This window comes from Puccinia triticina, chromosome 8A (genome assembly GCF_026914185.1).
Source record: "Puccinia triticina chromosome 8A, complete sequence".
Taxonomy (NCBI): Eukaryota; Fungi; Basidiomycota; class Pucciniomycetes; order Pucciniales; family Pucciniaceae; genus Puccinia; species Puccinia triticina.
The window spans coordinates 3646072-3668678 of NC_070565.1; the positions used below are offsets into that span (position 1 = coordinate 3646072).

At 44.2% G+C, this 22607-nt stretch overlaps 6 protein-coding genes across 6 annotated transcripts; 2 read left to right on the forward strand and 4 right to left on the reverse strand.

Moving 5' to 3' along the window:
- Positions 1-521: 521 nt before the first annotated feature.
- Positions 522-1064, reverse strand: PtA15_8A339 (uncharacterized protein; the record flags this gene model as incomplete). Its single annotated transcript, XM_053171758.1, has 3 exons — positions 522-643; positions 733-841; positions 1029-1064. The coding sequence occupies 3 exons, from the start codon at positions 1062-1064 to the stop codon at positions 522-524; spliced, it is 267 nt and encodes an 88-aa protein (XP_053022990.1).
- Positions 1065-2024: 960 nt separating this feature from the next.
- Positions 2025-2838, forward strand: PtA15_8A340 (uncharacterized protein; the record flags this gene model as incomplete). Its single annotated transcript, XM_053171760.1, has 2 exons — positions 2025-2141; positions 2209-2838. The coding sequence occupies 2 exons, from the start codon at positions 2025-2027 to the stop codon at positions 2836-2838; spliced, it is 747 nt and encodes a 248-aa protein (XP_053022991.1).
- Positions 2839-8141: 5303 nt separating this feature from the next.
- Positions 8142-10605, reverse strand: PtA15_8A341 (uncharacterized protein; the record flags this gene model as incomplete). Its single annotated transcript, XM_053171761.1, has 8 exons — positions 8142-8378; positions 8514-8978; positions 9059-9186; positions 9268-9361; positions 9443-9541; positions 9617-9724; positions 9806-9937; positions 10033-10605. The coding sequence occupies 8 exons, from the start codon at positions 10603-10605 to the stop codon at positions 8142-8144; spliced, it is 1836 nt and encodes a 611-aa protein (XP_053022992.1).
- Positions 10606-10798: 193 nt separating this feature from the next.
- PtA15_8A342 (uncharacterized protein) lies at positions 10799-12165 on the forward strand (the record flags this gene model as incomplete). The annotated part of the gene is made up of 4 exons (XM_053171762.1): positions 10799-10839; positions 10907-11002; positions 11072-11807; positions 11896-12165. 4 exons carry the CDS (start codon positions 10799-10801, stop codon positions 12163-12165), a joined length of 1143 nt encoding a protein of 380 aa, XP_053022993.1.
- Positions 12166-16661: 4496 nt separating this feature from the next.
- On the reverse strand, positions 16662-17509 carry PtA15_8A343 (uncharacterized protein; the record flags this gene model as incomplete). Its single annotated transcript, XM_053171763.1, has 4 exons — positions 16662-16742; positions 16846-16954; positions 17076-17249; positions 17340-17509. The coding sequence occupies 4 exons, from the start codon at positions 17507-17509 to the stop codon at positions 16662-16664; spliced, it is 534 nt and encodes a 177-aa protein (XP_053022994.1).
- Positions 17510-18402: 893 nt separating this feature from the next.
- On the reverse strand, positions 18403-21110 carry PtA15_8A344 (uncharacterized protein; the record flags this gene model as incomplete). The annotated part of the gene is made up of 13 exons (XM_053171764.1): positions 18403-18591; positions 18664-18826; positions 18895-18970; positions 19048-19090; positions 19179-19340; positions 19414-19534; positions 19605-19743; positions 19807-19967; positions 20048-20080; positions 20170-20321; positions 20395-20419; positions 20517-20833; positions 20913-21110. The coding sequence occupies 13 exons, from the start codon at positions 21108-21110 to the stop codon at positions 18403-18405; spliced, it is 1779 nt and encodes a 592-aa protein (XP_053022995.1).
- Between the last annotated feature and the right edge of the window lie 1497 nt (positions 21111-22607).

Below are 22607 nucleotides of genomic sequence, written 5' to 3' on the forward strand. Positions count from 1 at the left end.
GTGATGAGACGTAACGAACCACAACGCGGCTGCTTTTCTCTCCTCACACACACACATACACTCTATTCCATATCATTTGCTTTTTTTTCTTTTTCTTTTTTTTCTTTTTTTGCTTGGCTTTGTCGATGACTTGAAAGAATGGGAAACACATTGGCTCGATCTAGACTAATCTGACATACCCAAGCCAGCTTCAAATGCTCCGATCATTCTTTTGCACTGTGTCTTTTCTGATTCTTTTTGGACTAGATGTGTAGCATCGTGCTTACCTGCTTGAAAAATCTCACTGGCGTTGCTACCATTCAACCCCTTGCGATGCCTTGTGGGACTGATCAAGAATACTCGTCTCTTCCCATTTCATCCACCATCTCAAAGACTCTAATCTCAAAGACTCTACCCATGCCGGGAAAATGTGTCCATGACCGAGTGTCTCCTGACGCAGTTTCGACCTCAGGATCAATACGGCAGACTTCTAATTAGGCTGATCTGATTCTGAGAAACAAAACGAGAGCGAAGACTGCGAATTACGATGTCCATGCCCCCGCCTCGGAACCCTCCGAGTGGCAGTTAGTGTCTTCCCACAAGGTTATGTAGCACTTTGTGCACCTCGTACCCCTCGCGTCGCAGCGAGAAACCGAGTAACCACCTGTTTTCAAGTTTTAAAAGTAGTAATCCATTCTCAATTTGACGCAGATGTCGAGGAGATTAGGGAGCCGACCCATTGACTTGACTTACCAGGATACCCAATTCGCCTACAAATCGGGTTCTCTTGCAAGTGCCTGCGCGAAAAGATGACGGGAAGACATCTGCTTGTCATGGGGCTGTGAGAGACTCTCTTTTCGGACTATATCCGCGTAAAAGGTTCACGTTAGTCAGGTAGCCATTTTGTATGTAGTTGGGTAAAGCGGATGAAGGAGTTTATCCCGGTCGGTCAGTCAGTCAAGCGGAGCACCCGCCACCAGCTACTGCTTGAGATCACACCTTGCCGACATCCTTCAGACCCCTACCAGAAAATTTCTTGATGTGCTTACATAAAGGCGTCCGATTGCCGTCATGCTCGCCGTCATTTCCTGCTTCCTTGGGATCTATCCTCCTGGAGCTTCTTATTAGTTGGGCCGACGTGACATACCCTGATTTGGACGAAGTTTGCCAGAAGATGTGTACTCAGCTGAGACTCAGCTTGGTGCACCGAAACAGGCGCAGTGTGTCAAAATATGCTCTCCATCTCGCCTTTTTTGGTTGGCACATTGGAGTTGTTCCCAAGCTCAAGAGATAAAGCTATGTAAGCTGGTGCCGGGAGGGCCCCTCCATCTCATGATCGTGTGCTTCATCCACACTCTCAAAACTCTTTTGATCCACTTGACTCAGCGTTTCAGCAAACCCCGACCCACTCTATTTCACGACAACCTATAAATCTCCGTAAATCTCTGTGCGTCTGTTTGAACCCACCCCTTTCTCCTGATTCGGCCTACCTTGCCCGCGTTCTGAAACTATCAGCCGAGGCTGACTGAATCCTTTTAGGCCTGTGTCTGTCCGCCTTCGAGACCATCCACCGCCGAGATCCCCCCAAACCCCTGATTCTCGACAAACTGCCTGAGTTGGCTTGTTTGTCGTTCAGCACTTTCACAACTCCTACTAGCGGTAGCAAACGAACCCTATAATCATCAATTAAAGCCCAATTTTTAACTACCGATCAGCTAGCACGAATTCATTCACGTCTATCCCCTCAGTTAAACATCAGATTTTGTCACGACCTTTAATTTATTAGCGTTCCTGCTTACCTCGGCAAAAACACCGGCCACCTTCAAGTAGACGCACGCGAGCATTCGACTCCCTCCGCAAGACCCGACTACGCAAATTGACACGGACAACAAAGCACCCTCTCAGCTCATTCACTTCGAGATTAATCCGCTACTTACTTCTGGGTGAAATCTTCTTTCACTCAACTGGCCCAGGGCCATCTGGTTACATACATCTTTTGGATATAACCTTGAGCACAGTAAATCATCTCAGTGATCACCAAGCCCATGCCTGCCTCATTTTCCGTGGCTCGTGCCACCGCCACTTTACCCAGACATTGGTCAAAGCCTCTTCCCAATGGCCAAGCTCTAAATTCGGACCCCCGAATCAGCAAGAAACAACAGGTTTGTAGAGATCCCACCCCTCCCCATCATCCGTCAGATATGCTTACCCTTCTTTTGCGCATGATAGGCTGCAAACAAAACTCGTTTGATCCTGCAAAATTACTTGAAAAGCGGCATCGAACCCCCGCCAGAAGTGCTAGATAGTCTGGATCCCACCAACCTCAGCTACGATGGCACCTTGTCTTCTAAGGGCTCGACAGACTCTCTCAAAGTCACGTCGGCCGCCTCAGATGAGCGCAAACGGCTTGTTCGCAAGCAGACCCGCCGACAAAGCATTCTGCCTTCATTCTTTGAGCCAATTAATCGCAACTCCAAGTCCTCTACCTCGAGCAGTGGTGCGCCTGTCGCACTGACCACGGCTGCTCTCACTCAGCACGACTATCCAGCCGTGGCCTTCCTTGCTCCCTCATCGCGTGTCATCCGTCGAGCAACCTCCTTCGCTGGCACCATACCGCCACCACCAATGATTCGCATAGTCAAACCCGAACCTGAGTGTCTCGATGATCACTCCAACCCCAGTAGCCGGGATCCATTCTATTATGACAAGGTACTAGATGGCCTGGAAGAAGATCGACCATCTAGCCCTCGTCGACAACGTCGCCGAATCAACTCCAAGGTCGAGCCACGTCCCGACAGCGGTTTCGACCAAGGCGGCGTGACGGCCTGGTTCGCGGATCAATATTTAGCTGCCAACTAGTTACGCATTTTGCTTGTTACAAAATCATAGAAAAACAAAACATTCACTACTCCTTACTTGGCTTCTCACGGCACATTAAAACTGACTTGCGGCTTACATGGCCAGCAAGAGCTCTCGAAGTTTCATATTGCGTTTTGCTCCCTGCACTCGACTATCAGGATTTGAGCCAGCTCCTGTTTCATTAAATTTCAAGCATTTGATATCAGCGTTTTACTTCGATTATCTTCGTCATTTGTTTGGATCTGGTAGCCCTGATACTCTATTCCTATCGGTTGTTTCGTTTCTGACACACTCATTCACCCCAATTACTTTTGAAACCCATCTTTGCACAATTCATCCAACTTGTCATTCATCAAAGAGAACTTGTAGCTCCCCTATCCTAAGTCTTGCTCGCAATCCTTTCATTTATTCCTCTCCGAACTTGTTCTTTTTTACGTGCTATCACCTCATTACCAGCGTCTCTGTATTATTGGGTCTTCTCTAGCGCAATAGACTTCAACAACCTCGCAAACCATCTTGCGTGCAATCAAATGTTCTAACTGCTGCCAACATGGAAACCAGCATTTTCACACGCCTCTTAGTAGAGTATTGGCTCATGGGTTCCTCATAAGTGAATGCAGATAGCACTGAAGGCCATTGGGAGGGATGGAAAGTTGTGGAATTGAATTATTTTGAAAGCATATATGGTGTTGCAAGCCCGTCTGGGCACTCACCAAAGTTCGGCCGAAAAAAGGCCAAGCGCGCGTGGCCGACGCTAAAGCCCACTTGGCCAATCCTCAGGCCCGCCTGGCACCCAACTTAACCAAGTCCCTCTCTTTGTGGAGGGGGGACGCCGTCCCGCAGGGACCCTCCGAAGGAGGGACTTATACACTAAGTGGACCCCGCGGCCTGAGAGAATCAGGAACTTGGCCTTTTTCAATCCTGTGTAGCTTTGTCACATCACATTATGTGATTGAGTTGTAGGGGAACAAAAGATGCAGAACATCAAGGAGAATCTTTCCATCTATTGTCCTATTTTTAGGGACATGTAATGACATTCAAATGTCTTTTTTTGCAAGTTCATCTAGTTGGCTATATCCCGTATTGCACATGTTGCACTGTACAGAATCTGGAATCCATGATGTTACAACTCTGATTACAGCTCAACAAGAGGTGTTGAGGATGGGAAAAAATAGTAGAAAAATAGGGACAGCTTGGGCCATCCCAGAAATGTAAACAATTTCAAAAATGGTGCAGAGGCTCATGAGGGAGAGTGATTCTAAAAAAGTCCCCACCAAAAGTCATAATTCTCTCAGGCCGCGGGGTCCACATAGCACGTAAGTCCCTCCTTTGGAGGTCGCTTTGCTCCCTCGAGGAGGGAATTAGCTAAGTTAGGCCTGGCACACTCCCAACCCCCACTTGGCATATCACAAAGTGGGCGGGGTTTGGCACAAAGCCCCGCTGGGCCGATTTCAAGCAAGGGTGCCATGCACGCCAAACGCTGTGCCGGCCATCAAGGAGAGAAGTTTCCCTCCTTGATGGTCGGTCTACAAACCGGTCATCGAGGAGGGAAGACTCCCTTCTTGATGATCAATACAAGTATCACCCACCGCGAAGGGAGTCTTTCCTCCCCAATGACCAGCCTACAGACCAACCATCGAGAAGGCAAAGCTCCCTTGTCAATGTCCAATGTGCGATTTCGAGAAGGGAGAACGTTTCCCCTCCTTGAGGGCACGTTGTTCTTGCCTTCTGAGGCAGAGAGGAGGGCTGGCGTCTCATGACCGGCATGTTGCCATCAGCCCAGAGCTTGATCTTGGCCAAGCGGGACTTGGCTGTGTGCCAAGCTCTGCCCCCCGCGCAAGCTGCCCAATCAAGCCCGCTGGGCACATACCCAACCTCCGGAGGCACTTGGCCAAGCAGGAGTTGTGTATGTGCCCAGACGCGCTTGCAACACCATAATGAAAGAAAAAAATATGCCAATTTTTTGTTGTCTGATTATATCTTGAGGAGGCATGCATATATTGTGTTTTGAAAAAAGCTTGGACACTTTTCCAAAATCAGTTCTGCACCGGAAAGTTCAAAAGTTACACTTTTGGGTGTGGGAGGCACTGGTAGCTGGATATGAGTAGAATCTGTGAGTGAACCCCATTTTTGGCATACATCAAGTGAAGTTGGTGTTTTTGTGATGGAGGGGGGGGGGGATACCAAATGTCCAAGAATTATTCAAAACACAATATGTGTCAATCAAAAATTCACCTGAGTATAACACATTGCCCTACCCCGAAGGATGTCTCCCGCACGCTCAGGAGACAGCCTTTGAGGGTGGGCTCCGCCAAAGTGTCAACATGCCAAAAATGCCTCAAGCAGCATTTTGGAAGGCATACAGAGTCAATTGACTTTGAAAAATCCGAACAACTTTTGATCAACTTGATACAACAACATAGGGTTTTTTCATATCCCCCCCTAGGCTCCTAAGCCCAACCCAGGACCTAACCCTGAGCCCAACCTAAAGGCTGGAGAGGGTGATTAGAGGGGAGAAGCATCATGAATGATCACTTTGTCTAAATCCAAACTAGAAGTTGCGCAAGGTTGGCAGGGCGGGCCCAAGCTTGGCATTTTCAGTATGTTGATATTTTGGCAGAGCCCACCCTTGAAGGCTGTCTCACAGGCGTGCGGGAGACATCCTTTGGGGTTGGGAAATGGCTGGCAATGGGTTAGACTCAGGTGCAAAAATTCATGAAACTTGGTTTGCAGGGGATCTCACCAATCTGCTTATATAATTATGGTATTCAAAATTGCATAAGATTTTTTTTACATAAGATCATAAACTGCAATTTTGGCTGGGAGATGTCACTTTAAGTTTTATGCACACTGACATCTCCCAGCCAAAATTGGCTTGATTTTATGAGGACCCCGGAGAGCCCCTACCAAGCCGACATATGTTGCACGTATCCGGGGGACATTTTTTTGCAAAATGCTCCTGATGTAATTCAGCGGATACATATACAAAATGAATTTTTGTCCTCAGATGATCCTGATGTGGTTGGTATCTTTTTGGCATTTCCTGGAAACCAAAACCAAATATTTGGGTCTTGGGTTCAATTCCCACCCAAAAAAGCGGTTTTTCTGCCAAATTGTTTCCTTTTAGGCCTTTATTTTTGAAAATCCTCCTTATGTACACTGTATCTAAACCGGGTCTAATTGGGAAAACCCCAATTTCCCCACATATCCAAAACCCAGAATTCCAGGAATTTACATATGTCGGCTTGGTCGGGGCTTTCCGGGGTCCTATTTTATGTAAACAGTGACATATGCAATTTTGAATACCATAAATCTTTGGGGTTCCCAGTCAACAAAAATTTATGAAATTATGATGTATGCACTTATGCATGCATAAATTTTAACTTTGAACACCATAATGGGATAGAATAGGACCCTGGCATGCGCGGCCAGCGGGTACGCATGAAAATGTATGAATGTTTCAAGCCACTTTGGCTCACAACCAAACATGATATATGTATTCTGAAAAGATGGGCACAAGTAGGCTTAAAAAGAGAATAATGTACTGCTAATTTCTCCTCAAAATGTGGTAAAAGTTGGCAAGAAAAGCCAAAAAAATATTTTAAAAATGTATGAATCCCACAATTTTTGAATTGATATTCATGTGTACCCTCTGGCCGTGCATGCCAGGGTCCTGATAGAATCAGCTGTGCTTGAGGTTGATGCAACTGAACCCCAGGCTGCTATATCCATCAAACTTTGATGCAGTTTTCTTGGTAAATGTATTCATGGAACATTTAAAATCTTATGAAAATGCCAGGAGGAAGGTAAGGATTGTTATGTATAAGCAAAGAAAACATGTTGGCAACAGAATATTATAATTTTATCCAAGCAAGCATTCAGAGTCAGGAATGCGTGAGGGCTTTGGCACCTATAAAATCATTTGTTTTGAGGAAAGAGGTTGGCAACAGAGCATTATGATTTTATCCAAACAAGCATTCAGACTCAGAAGTACTTGAGGGCTTTGGCATCTATAAAATAATTTGTTTCAAGGAAAGAGGTGACACAAGCATTAGATTCAAGACAGACAGTGGCTGGTGAGATGGGCCATGAGTCAGGACTGAAAGAATCCAAATTACTAAGATTCATTTCTTAAGTCAGAAAGTAGATAAAGAAAGGAATGACTATTGTACCTAAGAGCAAGAGACTGGCTGCTCTTCCACTCAGTAAGGAGTGATATCCGAGTGATCCTAACTTGTTAGGTGCAGATAATTTCACAGAGGAGTTTTCTTCCTTGTTGTTGTCTCTGGCTATCACATTATGTTGGCGCTGAAAGTCACAACAATTGTTTGGGTAAGCCTTTTTCTTGTTACTTGACTGGGGCCTTAAGCTCTTATTGACCAGCTGTTTTAGCTTCAGCAAAACGGTGTAGAAGTCTCTCAACGTTAAGACACTTCTTCAGCTTTGCTGTTCCTTTCTGCCTAGCTTATGAGACTCAATTGCTTACCGTATTTTGTTTCTCCTCTTTGAGCAGTAACAACGGGCAAATCATTCCTATTGTGTTTGACAAAGTCTACACAGATATTGGATGAGCATTAGCCATCTTTTCCTGCCAATTAGCCAGAATTCTTGCTACTCGCCTTCGGTGTTGGCTGAGATCCTTTCTGGCTAGTGTCAAACAGATTTATGAAAACTGTCTTTCTGTCACCAAGGCAAAAAGTTGCAAAGGTTACACAGCTCATGCTCTAAAGAGATCCAATACAGTGGAAAATCACTGGCCAATCTCAAACCCACAATTTATCTTGATTAACACCTCACTGCTATTGGTGATAAAATTTGATTGACATCTCACTCATTCCACTGAAAAAGATGCAGATTACTCCTTAAGAGGGTTATGTGAAGACTAAGAGGAAGCTGCCATTGACTCATGGAATCTGCTGCTTGGTTTCAGTGGGGTATTATGCCCGCAAGGTTCTCATAGCTCAAGAAGCCTAGGAGCTCACTGAGCAGCTTGAATGAGAGCTTACTTGATTCTAAAAAACTGATATCACTTTCCGCCAACTCAGCAAACATCTGGGAAATCAGTATTCAAAAACTTGAATGTGAAGCTTATAAGTCTGATTCTTATCACCCTTCCTCATCTTTATATGTCACGACCACTAAGTTGGAGAGGTGTTTTCAGAAGTAATTTCACAGTGTGGTTTTTGAAATCTCTACAAGGGAGAGAATCTCAATATTTAATTGAACACAAGAGAAAAAGGGGGTTGAGAGTAAATTGTTATCAAGCACTTCCGCCATAAATGAGCAATAGGATAGAAACGTGATCAAGAGGGGTTATACAGGCGCTCTTTCAAGAGGGATATCATTTGAGAGCGTTCGACGACGACTCCACACTTGTCCTGAATGGCCAAATTGCCCTCTTTTCCGACTTGCTCCTTGATTCGAACGTGGCCTGATTTGAGTTCTTCCGGCCCAAGGATGATCGCAAATGGGATCTGATCTCGGTCGACAATCTCGAATTGTTTTTGGGTCTTCGGTTTTGATTTATACATGAATTCAGCCTGAGTTTGTTGTTTGTACGTATTTACATCCCGAAATTCATCCAACAAAATAATTCAAAGTCTCGTTAGCAGCTTACATATAATCTATTGATTCAATGTTTGAGAAAGAGATAAAAAGAGGGGGGGTTGACTTACACTTAAGCCAGCGTCCCAGAGCTCCTTACATAGCTTCATCCGCTCGACCAACAGGCCATCTCCGACACTCATAACGTAGACGTCTACGTCCTTTCCGCGAAGTTTTTCCATCCGATTCTGGGCAGCCTTAGTTTTAAGAATCGAGAAGATCCGCTCAACACCGAAGGAGATTCCTACACAAGGGATCTTGTCCTTGCCCGCCGAAAACATCCCCACCAAGTTATCATACCGTCCTCCGGCTGCGATCGAGCCCACCCCAATCTGGCTCTCATCGATTTCGGCGGTCTCACTCGGCTCGTTACTTTTCCCTTTCGCTTTCGATCTCGAGCTTTTTTCCCCGCTCGGTTCATCAGTTGTCGTGGCTGTCACTTCTTTTGGGGGCGGTGCCGAGCCTTCGACTACCGCTTCGTAGATGACACCGGTATAATAATCCAGTCCACGGGCTAGACTCAAATCAAACGAGATCTACAATGGATATTCACAATTTATTTTCAGCATCCCGTCCTTGACAAAGCTCATGATACTTAAGAATTAGGCAAACAAACTCTGGGCATGATACCAAAGACATTCATGTAAGACATCAACAACTTCATCTCTTCTAGTCCTTCTTTGGCGGTCGTATTGGCAATCAATCGTTGATCTTCCAAGAGCTGAGCTAGTAGATCTTCAGAACCTGCGTTACCACGAATTTGATCAGTATGTGTGAAGGATATCAACGCCAATTCATGCAGAGAGAGAGAGAGACAAAAAAAACCTTTGAGTTTAACATATTCTCCGATCCGGTCCGCAATCTCAGGGTCCAAGTTTTTCTCTTCCGTCATCTCTTTTCGGACGTCTGTCCATGACATCTATAACGGATAAAACAATATGGTTCTATAAACAAATGAGAGACATCCGATGGAAGAGGCAGGCCGCGAAAAAAGAGATACCTTGTCTAGTTTATCAACAGCTGAAGAGATTGCTCTAAATTTGTCCTCAGGCACTCCACATAGATCGAAGATCCCATCCAACAGTTTTCGGTGATTAAGCTGTATGGTAACATAAGAAAAGAATCAGGGAAGGATTTCCCCTAGATAGAAATGAACAGGGGGAGTCATTTTAACCTTGATCGTGAATGGGCCAACTTCCAAAGCTTCCAGGACTTCGCAGGCGATCGTCAACACCTCTGCGTCAGCAATCATCGGATCAGTCGCACCGGCGATATCAAAATCCTGGAAACATTCCGATCAAAAACTTTTTCTTAGTCCTTTTTGAAGCAGTAGATTTTAACCCGTGTTTTTCTTTCAACGAACGCATTGATAAAATTCTCTCATCCTTCCCTTCGTCATCGCCGGTTGATCTCTTCGATAGACTTTGGCAATATGGTATCTTTTGATGCTTGGATATTCTTTAGAATTCATAGCCAAGAATCTAGCAAACGGAACCTAAATACTTCACGCAAAAAACATACACCGAAAGGAACAAGTTCGGTTAGTTTTTTTGTGGGGGTAGGTAGATAGAAAGATAAAGCTGAGCTGACTGTAAGATCGTATCTGAGACTGCATAGTTCACCGCCTTGGTCTTGTAAGTCATAGATTAATTTCGAATCTTCGCCGTATTTACCCGAGAGAATTTCTTTAAGTTCGAAGACTGGCGTGTCGATGGTGACTGCGCCATGTAACTTGAAGATTTTCGTGATCGTCGAGAAAATCTTTTCTCTGATCAGCATTTCTTTGGGATGGTGGTCCTTGGTCCCCTTGGGTACTTTGAGTTGGAACTTCGTCGGTGGGACACTTGTAGCATCTTTCTTCTTCGATTTCGATTGTTGTTGATTGGTTGGTGGTGGTTCCTGGGGACCTTTGAGACGCTCTAGTTCCGCTTTCAAGTTTTTGAGGCTCTCGATGGCTTGTGCTATCTCAGTTGGGTCTCGTCGTTCGGCTGGCGCTGATTTTAGGCTTCTGACGTGGTTCCCCTGGTTCTTGATTTTCGCGTTGAGCTCTTCAAGTGGGTCTGATTGGATTTCCATGTTGAAGAATCTTCCTCTGTTGTAGTTCCGCTGGTTGTGTTTGAGTAGGGTCGTCGCTAGCTTTCTGATCAGTCTCCTACTAGTCATCCGTCGGTTGCTGCGTTGTTTTGTTGTAGTTGAGTTTGGTATTTCTGACTGAGTTTTATTTGATTTTTGCCGGGACTTTATTCACAAATAGTGCAAAACGTTATTCAATTTGGACCCTGGTCAGTGGTCCCTAAACCAAGTTTTCATTCCCCAGAGCACAAACCCCAAACCGAGCAACTCAGGAACCAACAACATGGCCGACGTCTCCCATATCCTGTCTCTAAAACCTAAAGGGTAAACCGCAAAGACTGGTATCAGAAATCATATCCAGAATAATTAACAATCCGCTTGCAATCCACAGGAAATCGGTCACCGTCGAACGTGAAATTCCTATCGATCTCGATGTTGGTTTACTCGCTGCATTTGATCCCAACCCAATCGACCAACCTGAATACAAGTAGGTGTGAAATTAGAAACTACAAACATATTTAAATTGTCTGATCAGTTTGCTTGGATTTTGAAACAGCTCAGCAGGTCGAGAGGAATATCTAAAGCAATCGGCCCGGGACTCGATTCAAGTGCTGGTGAACAAATTATTTGGGCTTCCGACGAGTCTGACGGATGACGGGGTGGTAGCCAACTTACCCTCGGGCGGGCCGACGACAACCTTGCCCCGATCGAAACGATTGCCGAAACCGAAACCGCTAACGAAGTGGCAGAAGTTTGCCAACGAGAAGGGAATCGCACCCAAGCCAAAACGGGATCGGATGGAGTTTGATACGGAGAAGCAGGAATGGGTGAATCGATGGGGATGGAATGGGAAGAACAAGGATGAAGAGAATGCCTGGATTAGGGAGGTCAAGCCGTCCGAGGAAGTCACCAATCCTGGCCTCGAAATCAACCATGCCAAACGAGCTAGGAAAGAGAGGACGCTCAAGAACGAGAAACAGAGGCTCAAAAACGTCGAACGAGCGGCCACCGAGACTGCCAAAAGCTCGGCGACCAAGGTCTTGGAAGCCTCCACCGCTCGCCCATCCACTAGTTTGAATAATAGCCACAAAAAGTCCGACGTCCGAGCGGCCAAGATCGCCGACAACACTGCCCGCACTAAAGCACAAGCTAATGCTAAACGAGAGGAACAACTCAAGAGGAAACAGGAGGTCGAAGGCCTCTTGGTGGCCACTAAGAAGAGTACCGCCAGTTTGGGCAAGTTTGATAAGAAGTTCGCCAATGAACCCAAGCCCAAAGGCCTCAAGCGAAAGGTAAGATATCCTTGCCCGATTTTTCCCTTTCTCCACAACTCAAAGCAACCCTTATTTTTCCTATTTCTGACGCCCCTTATATAAACAGTTTGAACCGACAGAACAATCGGCCAAGGTGGAACGCAAGAGTCAACTAGCGATTGTCGAGCAACTAGCCAAGAACCCGACAGCGTTCAAGGAGAAAGTGGCCAAGAAACAGAAGAAATCCAGCTCGACCAAGTCGGCCACCACCGAGGCCGACAAGTCCACCAAATCTTTGGTCAACACCCGTAAGGCAATCAGGACTCTCACCGGGGGTAGGGGCGCTACTGCTTTGGAGAACCCTAAGCCACTTAAAAAGGCTAAGAAACGCCCATAAAGACTCTATCTTATTGCTTTCTCTTTTCCCGCCCTCTCCCTTTTTCCGTTCTAGTTGTGACAAATATCGTCTTGTCAATCAGTTCGCTGTTACGTCAAGAAAATTGCAGAATTATCAAACTCAAACAGTGCGAAACAGATACATAGACAACTTTGATGGAGCACGCCGGCCCTTATGCGTGACATTCTTGAGAAACCACGTCTCACAATGTGATACGCTAAAACTACCAGCAGCGCGCGCTATCCGCTAGTCTAGTGTTGCGTAATTCCTGGCACAATGCTGTAGCGGTAGCGCCGCTACATACGCCACGCTAACGGGCGCTTCCAGGGCCACCCGCTATTTTAGCGGGTAAATAGCAGTGACAGCGCTGATAGCGCCAATTGAGTTGCTTCTTTTTCTCCTGAAGCCCAACAGTGGTAGTGGGTAATCACTGACTGCTATGGGAAAACCCTGTCAGCTTTAGTGTAGCTCTGATAGGCTATTTTAAGCTACCAACTGAAAGTAGATTGTAGAATAGGGGCCCACTGTCGCTTGTGTCAAGTTGGCCTACACACACACTCCAATACAAGGGCTTGGCTGGCACAGCTTTCCCCCGGCAATGCCAGCAAAGGTCTTACATGCAAGACTACTGCTGATACCAAATTTCATAAATCAGCCTTGAAGGATTCAGGGTTATACATATGCTTCCGGAAAAAGTACAAACATTACAGAGCAATACTTTCTTTGCCATGAATTGATAGCTATTGTCTCATCAATCAGGTAGTTGTACTACCAATGGTGAAACGGTACGGTACATGTTTTGGTATGGCTTTTGAGTCCAATACACTGTATTGGTATTGGATCAAGTCACCAAACCAATCCAATACATGTGTGTTGTATCACCAATACATTCCAATAAAATACAATACAAGTGTATTGCTGGGAGGGGGTATTGGATTGAGCACCAATTGCCAAGAACAGGTGTTGTTTTTTTAGATACAATACACTGTATTGCATCTTTTTTTCAATACAATACATGGTATTGAATTCTGATGTATCAAAAAAACAATACAATATATAGTATTGGCCAATACTGCTCTTGTATTGTATTGTTTCACCGTTGGTACTACATATATGTCAAACAAGTTTTAGAAACATCACAAAAAACAGGGAAATTTGTTCAGACACTCTGATCCCTTGATAACACAGAGTTGCAGAAATACCTGAAGATTCATCCTAGGACAAACTTGCTCCACCAAAATCCTAACCACTAGAAGAAAATACTCTAGTTTAACATCTGATGTATTCTCACACAAAAAGCAGTATGCACAAGATGGTTTCTCATGCTCTCAAGCTAACTGTTTATGGCGCGCTTGTTCTACTTGTTGTGGAATCATCAGTTCACTCTTACAAACCAAGATTGGCTAAAAGGTTGTACGAACTTGATGCTTATGGCAGATATCATTCGTGAGTGTCATTAATAGAGGAATCATTCTGTTCCATTTTGTTCTGATCTTTTAATATGTATATTTGGAATCAGATGTGCTGATCCATATCAATGGGCTAAGAAAGAATTGTAAGTTAACTCAAGGGATATTAAAATTAATGGGAGGAGCTAACTTGAAATTATGGGCACCAGAGAGTCAGCAACAGTAAAAATCATGTATGTATACAAATAATTGAGATTATTTGTAATTTTGGCAAACACTTGATTGATTGATTGATTGATTTTGTTTTCATCTCATCCATATATTACAATAGAGTCCCCACAGGGTCAAAAGAAGTGGAAGCTGGCACAGTTTCTAAACCAAACTTTGATGAATCTCTGGGATTGGGTGAGTGTGGCCTCAATCAAGTTACATTCTTTTCTTTATTTAAATTACAAATGAATTGAAACCTCTTTTTAAAAAAAATCAGAGGAAGAAAACACAAATTGGGAAGAGGTGTATGTACCTCAGGCTCTAACACTATCAAAAAACAACCCATATTGTAAATCTGATTTTGAAAACTAACCAATTGCAGTACTCCTGTGGAGTTTTATGATATTCTGTCTCATATCATACCCCTGCGCCAAAATAACTACAAGCTCAAGGGTAAGATAGGGTAAGTTTTATTCTCATTGTAAATTTTATGGTTTGAATTCCATTGAAATGGTGAATTGCTATGAACTAAATTTGACTGAAATTTTGAAATCAAAGTGAAATGTTGAAGCGCACTCAAGAAAAAAATGTTAAGCTTGAGGTTGTTCTAAACAATATACTGGATATTATTTGTAAAAATGGATGGCTGGAGTGAACTTGTTTTACCAATTTCTCAAGACAACAAAAATATTGATTTCCTTTCAATTTGCTTGTCTTTTATCCAGGGAGTGTGTTCACCAATTTATGATTGGCTCACCAAAGGATCTTGCAGTTGCATGGATGATGAATAAATTCAAGTATAGGTTAGTGTATCTGATAATGAAATGCCACAAGATTGAAAATGGGGCTGAAAAAGAAATTTTTGATGAAAATTTTATCAAGGAATGATACTCCTTCAATGAGGAAAGTTTACAATGGAATGAAATTAGAATTAAAAATGTCTCCTGAAGACTGGCCAGTTATTGAGATACTTGCAGAAATTAAAGGAGTTGGGAATTTAATTACCCGTTCCTCAGGACATTCATGGGATGAAAAATCTGTGGAAGACTTCATACAAGTTTATCACCTAGCTCCAAGTCTCTATTATTCTACATGTAAAGATGGTGAGTCCCAAAATAAGACCAAACATGTAATAATAAAAAATAAACAAAGCATGTCAAGGTAAATGATGAGCAAATTTGACAAATAATTAAACTCTCCTTTCCCTTTTTGAAAAATGAAAGTAAATTTAACTGCCCTTCAACATGGAGATACCCAGTAAGCAGCCATGCACATGTGGAATCAAAATGAACATTGTTTGAGTGCTATGATCAAGCTGACACAAATAATTCTTTCAGAATCACATCCAATTTTTTCACAATGCTGAAAAATGAAGGAAAATTTGATTCAGATGTGATCAAACAATTAGAGGAAAGTCTAAAGTAAGTCAAGTTTAATGGGGAAAAATATTTCACAAGGATTTGGTAATGATGATCTGCATGGGTTTTTCAGAAAAATTGGTTGGAAAGCTGAAATATCTTTGAAGGGACCCCTATTGATGTATACCCACAAGTGGCTCCTTCTCAATGCAAAAAAAGCTTGAAGAAAATCATCCTTGATTGGGTTAAATTATTGAGCCATGATAAGAAATCATTCATTGTTACTATTGATTCATTTTTTTATCCAGATTTCATCTAAACTATTCAGAAAACCATTTCTTTCACAAACTTCATACCAGAACTGATGTGATTTCAGCTATCCCTCTATTTATATATTGTTTGCAAGTTTCTTTTTAAATATTCAAAATTTGGGCACTTGGTTTGTGATTTTATGTTTGGCTCAATCAGAGCTTAACTAATCTGCAATTGTGTCTACTTAATTCACAGCCACAGAGTCAAAATCAAGGCACTTGTTTCACCAATTTCCTATCAATGTTCTTTGTCTCAATTTCACCAATTCAGCTTTCTGTTCAAAAATTTCTCATCTTCTCACATTTTTGGCTGAGATGCAAAACAAGATAGGCAAGCAAGAGTGATCTTCCAGCCCAATGAATGTCTATACAATATACTTTAACTTCCTTATGCATTTAATTCTACTGAAAGGTAGTTGGTGTATTGTTGGTTCATTACCATGAATACTCAAATCAGTGGGAGTCATGCCATACTGCTCACTAGTAACGCAGCCCAGCTTAGCTGTCATTGTTGATATCATGGATCTACAAGCATGTTTATCCCCTCAGGTGTCTTCTTTGAAATTTTTATATTCCAAAAATTTATTGCCAGTTGCTTTTTGAGATTGAAGCCACGAGACCAACACCTTTGAAAGAGAATATTCAGTTCTCTCATTTTCCTCTTGGGCAAGGGGAAAGGTGCAGTGATGTGGACATCAGAGGAAGTTGAAAAAGCTCCCAGCCAAATGGGTCATATTGACACTGCCAAAAAGTGGTGATAATTTACCCGCTTGCCCTTTGAAACAATGGGACTTGTGTCAACTTAGAGAACAACGGAAGTCTCAGACCCATCGCTGCAAACCAATATTTTCAAGTGGTTTTCATGGTGACAGCGTTGCCCTAGGTTTTTTCAAAGGTTTTTACAAACGCTGCGTGAGAGAGAACTTGCACATAATTGCACTGAAAACACTAAACATGTTTTCAAAAACCATTTCATAACCAGCAATGTTTGATCAAATCAGTTGCACTAAACTTTTCCTTGCAGCCATGGTGTACCAAATCTCAGTTCAACATGTGAAAACATGAGGCTAGACGTGTCATGAGGCCGTTGAGTTATTTTCCTTTGTAAAGCCAAGGATCCTCATGTGAAGCACTTGCATCAGAATTTCTTTTAGCTTAGCTACCTAGTCTGGGCAGTAATACACAAATCATACATGTACAAGGAAGTTTTAGGCCAGAAAGTCCAACAATTTCTTGAAATCATTGGCGTCGTTTTCGACTAATCGATGTTGATCATTAACGGCGATCTCCTTTCCATGGTGTTGATTGTGCGAAAAAAGGGTGATTCGGAGGGATGAGTGTCTGGTGGAAGAGATGCGAGAATAGATAGAGGACGAAAGGGGACGAGCTTACGGAATTGAGGTTGGTATTGGATGGAGGACTAGGACAAAGTTTGAGGACCGTTGGGATCTTGGTCAGGTTCCAGGGAGAGCGTCGGAATGGGTTCTCGGGATCCTTCCATCTATACCAATACGTCGGGGTCGAAATAGGAAGTAACCAGAAGCAAAAGAAGAACCCAGTTTCATCAATATACCAAACAACGGGGAAACAACCAAAATGATGGAGAGAGAAAAGAAGCTCACTGATCGCGGTCACCGACATACACATACACCAAATGGTGCCCGGTTTGACCCGATGGTTGGTCGGGACCACTGCTACTAGAAGGAGTGGTGATCGACTCGAGGTCTTGGTATTTAAGAACATTGCTGAGATTGGTTTCCATTTCTTCGCAATCCGGACACCACATCTTGCCCGTCCTACATGCAGATATACGCATACCAAAATCAGAAAAGTAGCAGTCAGATGAGAGTCGTGATAGAAGGAGATGCTCCAAATTCCAATCTCACTCAGGGTTTCGCGAGGACCAAAAAATGAGCACTAGACGGTCGCGCTCGGCGTGTTGCTGGACGAACTGGACCAACTTGTCGAGTTCAGATATCGTAAAAGTTGTACTGTTCGATGCCGAGCTTCCTCCTTCCTTCGAAGGTCCGAGTAAGCTGTCTGGTACCAATAACATTCTTGGATTCTGTGCGTGTGGTCCTTCGTTCGTTCGAAGTTTAGCTTGGTGGGTATTTTTGAAATGAAACTCGGCGAGATATGGCAGAATGCACTCGTATAAGCGTGCACTCTTACAAGCGGAGATTGAGCGCCGTCGGGGACAAAAGCCAAGGTGAGGGGGGGCACAGCGAGAAGCTCCGAAATGACGTCAATGTTCCTGTTGACCAAGTTCAAAATCATCATCGAGATACTGGAGAACCCTAACTTGAAAACCTTTCAAAAACATTTCTCGGGAGATTTTTAAGCTTCACGGCATTCATACACCGGTAAAAAATGTACACACGTGGCCAAAAGTAGGTCGAACGACCAACACAGATCAAGCGTGGTTGGAACCCCAGACGGATTCGAACGCTCCCAAGCGTGTTTAGTGCGTTGTAGGGGAGTCGAACCCCTGACGAGGCCATGGCAAGGCCCCAGTTTACCGCTAGCCTAACAACGCATGCTTGTACTCCAGAAAATAGAGGTTACAGACCGTGGACTAGTTACTGGGCTGCAATCAATAATCTAGATGAGGAGGACTTGACCTGAGTGTAACGTCTTCACGACCCCAGAAAACTCCCGTAGCTGGGTTTGGCCAGGTCTAGGCACTTTATGGCCCTCTTGATCAATGAGTTGAAAAAATCTGGTACATTACGACGTGGGAACCTTTGTTTATATAACAAGTGGAAGAAGTCCTTTGAGATCACAAGTAGAGATGAAAGTCCTACGGATTTCTAGTATCATGTTGTATCTGAACAGAACTAATTGTTGTGTTGCTTGGAAGGAGAGTGTGTTTTTCTTTCGACATAACGAGTGTGTGTTTTGACCAAATCCTGTTTTTCCAGCGGGGATCGTACAAGAGCTTGACACCAGTTAAACCCGAGCGCAATAAGTATCAAAACATTTTTGACATTGTTTTGTTCGTGCTTGTGAATTTCGTTGGAGTTGGTGGTCAATCAGGGCACATGCCAGACAAGCGGGCCACTCTTTATCCCCCTTGCCTGGCGCATTCTGCGATGCTATTGCTAGTCCGTTTTCGAAAAATTCTTCCAATCGTTCTTTCTGCAAAGCCAATGTTTTGCGTTGGTATCGGATACTTCGGGGAAAAGATGAAAGGTGAAGAGTCTTCCTCACCGAGTATGTTGTTTCCTTAGTTGGAACATTCGTCTTTCCCACCATGTAGTAGTTTGGCAGATAAATTATCAGCGGAGTCTTCGTTCCCGCATCACAACCAAAGAATGTTGGTCGTTCATGGTATCCCGCTTTGGAGAAGCTTCCGTCATAAGGATTGGGAATCCTTCCAAAACAGAGTGCTGTATGTGAGTGACCAGTTTTTTTCTCAAAGCACCATTAAATCTGACTGACTTTGGCATTGGATATCCCTTGAAATCTGGCTGTAATGTTTTCGAGTAAATGGTGAAAAGCGCAGTGCCATTCGGGTCTGCGTGGACGAAGTAATGTCAGCTTCATAAACTCAATCCGAAATTTTTAAATTTCGAGGTGAGTTGGAAAACTGACATCCGTATTGAGATGGGTCGGATGGCTGGAGACCATCGGCACTCTGGTGAAAATGAAAGAAAAATTAAGCCCAATTCATTAGGTTTCCCGACTGCTACTTAGAGGGTAAGTATAGTGCGAAGATAACTGACTGAGTCCACTGCGAAGATAACATCAACTTTACGAGATGGTTGAAGAAATGGAAAAAGCGGGACGTTTTCCATTATCAATCCACAGTCGGCGATGAGCAGCATGTCCCGATTAGCGTCTTGAAATTTTCCGTCTTTCCCTAAGCCTTGGAAGGTATTTGGTACCTGTATCGGACGAGTAGTGTTATTATTGGCCAGAAAGGGTTGGAAACTTGCTAAAAATGTAAAGCTTATGAACCTTTCCTTCCCAAGAATCGTCATCCACGACTTTGTCCAGCACTCTTATGAATGAAGGAAGATAGTTTATGTTGGGATCATCCGCAGCAGAGTAGATATTACTAGACAAGCCCATGACGAATCTGAATCAGATGTCGGTAGAAATCAGTTGGATACACTGTGAATCAAAGAAGAAAGTGGAGGGATGGCTACCCCGCATTATCGAAGCCTTTCACACAGCTTGAAGTCGATGGGCTTTTGTAGGCCTCGGGGGGAGAACCGAGGTAGTCGATTGGTATCGAAACGTTAAGATAAGGATGCCAGACACCGAATTCTTCAGGTGTGAATTCGTCTGTCACCAGATGGTTCCATCAATGTGCGGGTCCAAACGTTAAGATTCCAATTGTGGACTCACATATAGGGGTCTCTGGGGTGAACGCTGTTTTCTTCTCTGGCCGGCTTGTGGCGATCGCCATAACAAAAGGGGCGCTCCGCTCCTTGTATCCCGACGTTTGCCTGATCGAAGACCAGAGAACCGCTTGGCCTGTCTTGGGGTCCTTATTACTCGGATCGTTTCTTGAATCAACCAAAGATATGCGAGCACTTTTGTGAGCACTGAAGGACAGGGATGTTTTTGATGCTTGGGATGTGCTCACATGAAATGTCGATTCAAAAGTATAGCCCAAGCGCTGAGAGTCGAAGAAAGATGTGTGGGGGTTATCGTTCATGAGTGTTGGCCTATAATCTTGGCAGTTGTTAGGTATGAAAGGATACTTACTCTACAACACTAGTGGGAAACCCAGCTTGTGTCTTCTTTTTCACTATTTTGTAGACTTTGAGAAAGTGCTTGGCAACGTTCCAGTCCCACAAATCATTTTCTTCATCTAGCCTCCAGTTGAGGGTGGAAACACGGGGAAAGTTCGAGGTAGCCTTTCGTACGAAGGCCAGCATAAACATCGTATAAGCTACATGGGTCATAAAACTAGTCCAGGGCATATCTTACCCAAGAGCCAAGCAACCAACTAGATCTACAGACGATAAAAAAGTTAGTGATTAAAACGAGAACTGGTGAAATTCGATATTCAAATTGAGAAGGCTCGGAGTGTTCCGTAATTTGGCTCTCACCCAGATACGCCTGCTACGTAATTTGCTAGTTGAAGAATGCCGCCCACTTTGTCCTCTTTTGCCTTATCATTCCTTATGTCAAAGGCTTCGAGGATCGATGCCGCAACACACAAAGCACGCGCACCACCGCCACTCAAGGAAAACGCCAAGTTAGGGAGTGTCTCTCCGGCCCGACCGCCGCTGCTTTGCGCTTTGGAAAGAAACGATTTGACGTCGAAGTCTTTTAATCCCACTCGGCCTAGGTATTCCTCCCATAGGGGTATCGATTGTGCTGCTCTCGTGTTGACATAGTCCGACTCGGCCTTTCCAAGTGGTGCCTGAAATTTTCCTCGCAGGAAATTTTTAAGATCTCCTCTTGTGACGCATGCTAAATCTGAGTGATGTAAGGGTGCACACCTCAGCTTGGTCCGGTCGCCTGGTGAAAAAGTCAGTCGGACAGCGGTCTACGACTGGTGCGTAGTTTCCCGAGGGGGAGTTCGAGATTGCTGCGTCTCTTCGAACAAGGTGCTTGCGGTTCAAATTGTAAGCTTTCGAGGGAACTACTGTAAGGTACAAAAGGCACCAGAGGTAGCCCAAACAGTGAGCCCGTGTCATTTGTTTTTTCTTCGGCTGTACTGAGGAGCAGTCGATATAGGTCGAAGTTTAGGAAAAATGCATCGGCAATGGATGGTGAAAATGTGGCGAAAGACGATGGGGCTTCGGGCAGTTGCTGCAAAGGAACGAGGCTTATCAACCGAAGCTTCAGGCATCACCACGCCTCCATCCCCTTTTACGCTTCTGTCGTCGGTTAACCCCTCGAATGTTTCAGTTAGACCATGGCCAATATTGTCTGGACCGATACAGATTTCCGGGCATTATTTGCCTGCGTTGTCAGATGTTTGCAAGGGGAAGAAGGTCTTCATTAATTCCGGCCACTTGTACCGTTTTCTTACTGTCCTTGAAGCTCAAGAATCCACGGGTAGTGTTTCAGAAGGTCTTCCATTTAAGGCTGCGGCTGTGACACGGTGTTCCGGAAGGGACATGGGGGTCTTCTGGATCCCCAGACCCTGAAATGCCCTGGGGTACCCCAGAGCCCCGAGTTAAACCCTTCAAGATATTGCTGCTCACAGGGCACATGGTATGGTGGTCTGGTATGCCTATGTCTATGGCTGATGGATCAATCTATTAGGGCTGAGAGGTGTGTGTGATGCTGGAAGCCAAGGAATTTCGCCCATTGAACCGACTTCACCTTCACACAAGACCTCGGCCAATCGAACAATATCAAGCAGCGTTTGTGCCTCAAGACTTCAAGAGATGGTACCAAGAGGTACCACTACCAAGCCATTGATGGTCAATCCTTTTTCTCAACTTTATCTTTTCGATTTGAGCTCAATCCCAAAATTGTTCCTCAGCGTGCGTCCAATATGATACATACCGCTATGGAAAACGTGAAAAAGAAACCACCTCTAGACACCGTCTCCACCTCTCTCCGTCCTGTGGTTTGGGGTGCACAGAGGTGACCGGATGCCCCCCACCCGGGTTCGACACCCCGGGGCTTCAAGGTGGAGCCACTGGACTGGAGATTCTTGCTTGCAATTATCCCCCAAAAGAAAATTGGACCTTTGGGTGGAGAAGATCTATAATCAATTTTGTGAAAGTAAAACCTCAGCTGTACTGAGCATGTGGAGCAAATGTGGAGCAAAGAACAAACTTTTCACAACCTGATCACAATGGATTTCTATTCAGACTGGCAATATTTGGGGTGGTGCTGAGCATGCTCAGTTATTCCATTTTTTCCCCAACCCAAATGTAATATTTTTCTTGGGGCACACTTGCAAATGATTGTAGTGAGTTGGCGGGTTGTAAATATGTATGAAAAGAATGGTGTGCATGGTATATAATCCTTTGAGACCATTGGATCTTGAAGCTGAAAGAGGATTAAGGTGGCTTGCATACATTCTTAGACCCCAATTTTTTGTGGACTGATAATAAAGGCCTTAAAATGGGCTCCCAAGTTTTTTTTAAAAAAATTCTGTAGTGAACCTCCCTATTATAAGGCTTTCAAACAGACTCACAGAGCATATATATACATTACCTCCAATTCAGTTATAA